The sequence below is a fragment of the Carassius auratus genome, chromosome 19 (genome assembly GCF_003368295.1).
Source record: "Carassius auratus strain Wakin chromosome 19, ASM336829v1, whole genome shotgun sequence".
Lineage (NCBI taxonomy): Eukaryota > Metazoa > Chordata > Actinopteri > Cypriniformes > Cyprinidae > Carassius > Carassius auratus.
The window spans coordinates 19,572,749-19,578,240 of NC_039261.1; the positions used below are offsets into that span (position 1 = coordinate 19,572,749).

Here is a 5,492-nt window from a genome sequence, read left to right on the forward strand (position 1 = left end):
AAACATCTAAAGACTCATCTTTTTCACCTACACTTAACCAACTAATACTAGCACTTACCTTTTCTTTTCATATTCTTAATAAAACACACACACACACACACACACAATCTAGCTATGCGTTCTATACTAGACTAACTAAGACTTGTGATGGCACTTGTATACTGTTGTTGTTCTTTTGTTGATCTGATTGCTTCTATTGTTCTCATTTGTAAGTCAGTTTGAATAAATAAATTAAATTAAAATAACGTAAAATACTTATTTAAAAAGTGACCTATAAAAAACAATAAAGAAAATAAGAAATATTATCTTAGTTTAATTGCATTTAATCAAACACAGACACACTCACAGGTCTTCATGTCCTGCATCATGATTCGTGAGCGCACCTGTTCACGTGAGTTTGTTTGCTGACGCCGCGGTCCCTTTAAGTGTTGCCATGGCGACAGTGTTTGTGTTCCGGTTCTGCTCTGCGCATGCGCGCTGGAGAGTCAATCGGCGGATCAAACATTTGGTGACTGTCGTTCGCAATGGCGCATTACAGAGTGAGTAAACAAGCAAACAAACACTGATAAAACTCGAGGTGTCACAAGACGCCGTCGCTTCATTACTACTGAACTCTGAAACGCTGTTATCTTGAAGCTGTGTTGTGAAAAGCGCGGTACAGAAGTTAAATGAGAAGCGTTTTGCTTTAAAAGCCTTTTTATATCGTGTAAATGTGTCTGAATCTGAATCTGCTCGAACTTCGCTTTTCTTCGTGATGTCTGAATGTTTGAATCAGTTTGTGTGAAGTCTCAGGTCCACACAGGTGTAGAGAATCACATTAACTAGCAGAGCATACACCAACTAACTGTGACTGTCTTCATCTAGAACGAAATATTCTTTTAATTTTTTTTCTAACATTGATGACACTTGGTACATTGTAATCTAATGAACTGACCTTCAGACTCTCTTCGGTGAGCATCATGTTAAAGAGGAGAGCAAACACGATCATTTCTCAGGTATCTGTGTGTTTTCATCTTCTGCTGTGATGGACAGGTGTCCGAGTCGAAGCGAGAGCAGTTTAGGAGATATCTGGAGAAGGCCGGAGTTCTGGAAAGCCTCACTAACGGTAAGAACATCAGATCGATCCACCGAATCAGAGAACATCTGCTCTTCTGTGTGACTGACTTCATCTTCTGCTTCTCAGTCCTGGTGGCTCTGTACGAGGAGAACGAGAAACCCAACAATGCCTTGGAGTATCCTCACTCTCACCCAGAACCAAAGCCAGTCATCGCTCACTTCTTTCTGTTTCAAGAGAAATGTAAAGGAACGTCCCGCTCGTCAGTATGGTGAAAGTGAATAGAGACCGGTGTGAAGCTTTATAAAGAGATGCAGAAGTGTCACGCAATGATCGCATGTGTTCTGGGGGAATACAGCAGGGCTCGGTGTGAAATTACATTAATATATATATTTAAACTAAAATGTCTTTGATTCATGAAACCCTTTTTAGCACAACAGTTCATCCGAAAGGCCCGAAAAAGCACACAAGTTGTGTTAAATCAAGTTGAAAAATAATACAATTCATCAAATTTCTAAAGCTGAACCATGTTATTAATTCAGATTGGACGGCAGGTGAAAACAGGGAGTGGATCCCACTCTGAAACTGGTTTAATATAAATGTAGGCCAGCGTGTTATGACGTTGATTTAATGTAAACTATTCTTCCATCCTAAGTTGTGAATTTAACTTAAAAACAAAATTGGAACAAAATTGGAATATTGCATAAAACATTTTAAAATAATCCAGTGAGTCAGAGAGAACAAAATCATGTGAATTAAGGGATTTCTTTTCTAAATTTGGTTTAGTGCCCCTCAATCCTGTCCTGGGCCCAAACCACAGCATCTTTTGTGTCTCCTCGTTTAACACCTGATTAAACTCATCAGCTCGTTAGAGACTCGACCTGGCTGTGTCAAGTGTGCGGAGCTTTGGGAGAAGCACTGATTTACAGAAACCAACGGCCAAGGACAAGATATTTGATAAATAATGCGTTACATTTCAGTTTGTTTTTCATTAAATCCGGTCACGCACAGCTAAACGCTGGGAATATACGACTCGTGTCACATGAGCTCACTCTGTGATACTTCTGCATCTTTACCAAACTTTATTCTGATGGCCATACAATGACATCACATTGACATTACATTGAATTTCTGCTCTGTGGTCTGAAAAAGAAAGAAGGGCAGTGAATGGTGACTGGATGTTCATATCTTGGTGAATTAACCCTTAAAGGTTTCTCCGAAGGGGCTTTGTCTAAGCCTTATTTAAATTAAGATATTTAAGCAGCTTTTATGAAAATGCCTTAGATGTAAAGTTAACCCAGGTGAATCAGCCTTAACTAACCCGTCAGCTTCATCAAGCATCAGCTGGGCGTCGGACCCGAGGCAGAAGATGCCGAGAGTCTGCGGCTGGAGCTGAACACTTTACAGCAGAAATATGATCAGCTGATGGAGGAGAACAAAGAGCTGAGGAGCAGGGTGAGATATGACCCACACACACGCTTCACAGCAGATTTAACTCGGACTGGTTTAATCTTGTGTTTGTGTGAATACAGCTGCTGCAGTACGAGCCGGCGCAGGGCGAGGGAACAGAATAACTACACCACTTCACTTTCACATGTTTCAGTAGAAGTCTTTGAGTTTGTTTTTGTAATAAATGTATAAGAGGTACATCTTTTTTTGTTCAGCCAAATTGTGCCTGATATTTAATAAAATAGTTTTTTTGCACTGTTCTCCTGATGTTTATTGATTTATAAAACTACAAACTATAGTTCTGTTTAATGGAAGTATCGCAGTAATCCCATTGAGACGGTCCCTTGTTTAAAAAAGAATATCTATTCACCCAAAACTATTAAAGCAAGAACAAGTAAATCATTACTGCAGGTCTAACAATTATATTTTATTTTGCTTAAAGTACATTACATAATTTTCTGTTCATTTGGGAAATGTAAAATAAAATGTTTCAAGGAATTGATTAAATTAATTGTCAGTTGGTTCACATCTGAAGATGTCAATCAAAAGAAGATGAATTAGCACTGGATTGTGGGAAATAATCCCCATCTTTGTATTTCTGTTAACACACGTAGTTTAGTGTGTTGGTTTGAAGAGAATCACAGAATATGCAAGATAGCTTTTTTGTTGTTGTTAAATATATTTTATCTCTGCATAAGTTCTGCAAGGTTATATGAACTTTTGCACTCAGCTATATTATGCTGGTGGATGACAGATAGTATGTATTGTTTTTTGTGCTTTGACTGTATAATGTAATATACATTGCTGACTAAATATACCACAGCATTGATCTTACTGATCATCTCACAGATGATGCAGATATACCATACACTTCTCACAATCTGAGCCACCTCTCACAGACAACAAATACTAGATGTGACCACAAAACCAGTCATCAGGGCCCTTTTTTTAAATAAGAGATTAATAAATAATCTTTCCATTGATGTATGGTTTGTTAGGACAAAATATATAAAAATATATAATAATACTCCTCTAAAAGATATAAAAACGCTGAATGAGGAAAGACTGTTGATCATGTTGACGGCATGATCAAAATGTTTCTAAGATAGGATCAGAAAGAGCAGTTTGTGTTTTTCATTCGACCGGACGCTGTGGTTTGAGAAATCTAGGTCACTGCTAACTTTATATCCTGGCAAAAGTAATGAATGTGATGTGTTGCTGTGCCTCTGTAAAGGCCTGCGGGTCAACTGTACGACGAGGAGACGGTCCTGAGGCTGTGTGACACGGCACTGATGCAATCACCTAACTCAGAGAGCTGTTATGTTCCCGGTTTCACAGACGAAGCTTAAAAACAAGTCTGAGCTGCTTTAGCTGAAAGAAACTTGAACTGATAGATCTTAAAATACATGAACCAATGCCTTTGTTTCGTCTCAAAATGGACACCAGTAATGTTTTTTTTTTCCTGAGAAGTTTATAAAAATAACTTAAATGTCTTAATAGAACTATGGCTTAATCCTGGCTTAGACTAAGCCCTGTCTGTGAAACCAGGCCAGGTTTATTATGATGTTGGTCTGTCTGCTGCTCCTCAAGCTGTGAGTAACTAGCTCTCCTCTGTTGATGCTTATCCTAATTAAACATCAATCGATCAAGAGATTATATGGTGACTTTAATATGTTGAATAAAATTGTATATATAGTGTTTAGGATATGCATTATGAAGTTAACGACAGTGATGTTTTACGACATTGAAGCACAGTGGTATGCCGGCCGTCTTACGTTGTAAAAACAACAGAAAGCGAGCACTAAGCCTGCGAGGGATGATGGCTGTCTGTGTAAGAACTGTCTAATAAGTTATCACAGTAAAGCATACCGAGGACATACATCTGGTTCTTGCCTAATACCTGAATGAGAACATCACATTTGTGATGAGGATAAACAACGACAAAAGCTAAAAATATTATTATTTTTTAAAGATGCCCCTTAGAAACACTGTCTTCAATATCATCATCACCTTTATTTATATAGTGCTTTAAACAAAATACATTGCGCCAAAGCACTGAACAACATTCATTTGGAAAACAGTGTCTCAATAATGCAAAATGATAGTTAAAGGCAGTTCATCATTGAATTCAGTTATGTCATCTCTGTTCAGTTGAAATAGTGTCTGTTTTAATTTGCAATCAAGTCAATGATATCGCTGTAGATGAAGTGACCCCAACTAAGCAAGCCAGAGGCGACAGCGGCAAGGAACCGAAACTCCATCGGTGACAGAATGGAGAAAAAAACCTTGGGAGAAACCAGGCTCAGTTGGGGGGCCAGTTCTCCTCTGACCAGACGGAACCAGTAGTTCAATTCCAGGCTGCAGCAAAGTCAGATTGTGCAGAAGAATCATCTGTTTCCTGTGGTCTTGTCCTGGTGCTCCTCTGAGACAAGGTCTTTACAGGGGATCTGTATCTGGGGCTCTAGTTGTCCTGGTCTCCGCTGTCTTTCAGGGCAGTAGAGGTCCTTTCTAGGTGCTGATCCACCATCTGGTCTGGATACGTACTGGATCCGGGCGACTGCAGTGACCCTCTGATCTGGACACAGACTGGATCTGGTGGCCACGGTGACCTCGGAACAAGAGAGAAACAGACAAATATTAGCGTAGATGCCATTCTTCTAATGATGTAGAAAGTACGGTGTTATGTGAAGTGTTCCGGTTCCAGTTTACCTAATTAATGCAGCCTAAAAATCCTTTAACGGATTTGGATATTAAAAGCATATTAGTATGTTATGTGTATGCCAGGTTAAAGAGATGGGTCTTTAATCTAGATTTAAACTGCAAGAGTGTGTCTGCCTCCCGAACAATGTTAGGTAGGTTATTCCAGAGTTTAGGCGCCAAATAGGAAAAGGATCTGCCGCCCGCAGTTGATTTTGATATTCTAGGTATTATCAAATTGCCTGAGTTTTGAGAACGTAGCGGACGTAGAGGAGTATAATGTAAAAGGAGC

At 39.2% G+C, this 5,492-nt stretch overlaps 1 protein-coding gene across 2 annotated transcripts; it reads left to right on the forward strand.

Annotated features, from left to right (window-relative positions):
• The first annotated feature begins 434 nt into the window (after positions 1–434).
• On the forward strand, positions 435–2,763 carry LOC113119778 (c-Myc-binding protein). 2 transcript variants are annotated; one of them, XM_026289433.1, is made up of 5 exons: positions 436–539; positions 1,033–1,105; positions 1,184–1,232; positions 2,383–2,509; positions 2,587–2,763. In XM_026289433.1, the coding sequence occupies exons 1-5, from the start codon at positions 525–527 to the stop codon at positions 2,626–2,628; spliced, it is 306 nt and encodes a 101-aa protein (XP_026145218.1). In that variant the 5' UTR covers positions 436–524; the 3' UTR covers positions 2,629–2,763. The 2 variants fall into 2 exon arrangements, with proteins under 2 accessions (XP_026145217.1, XP_026145218.1); XM_026289432.1 differs by having other exon boundaries at positions 435–539; positions 1,033–1,232.
• Positions 2,764–5,492: the final 2,729 nt, after the last annotated feature.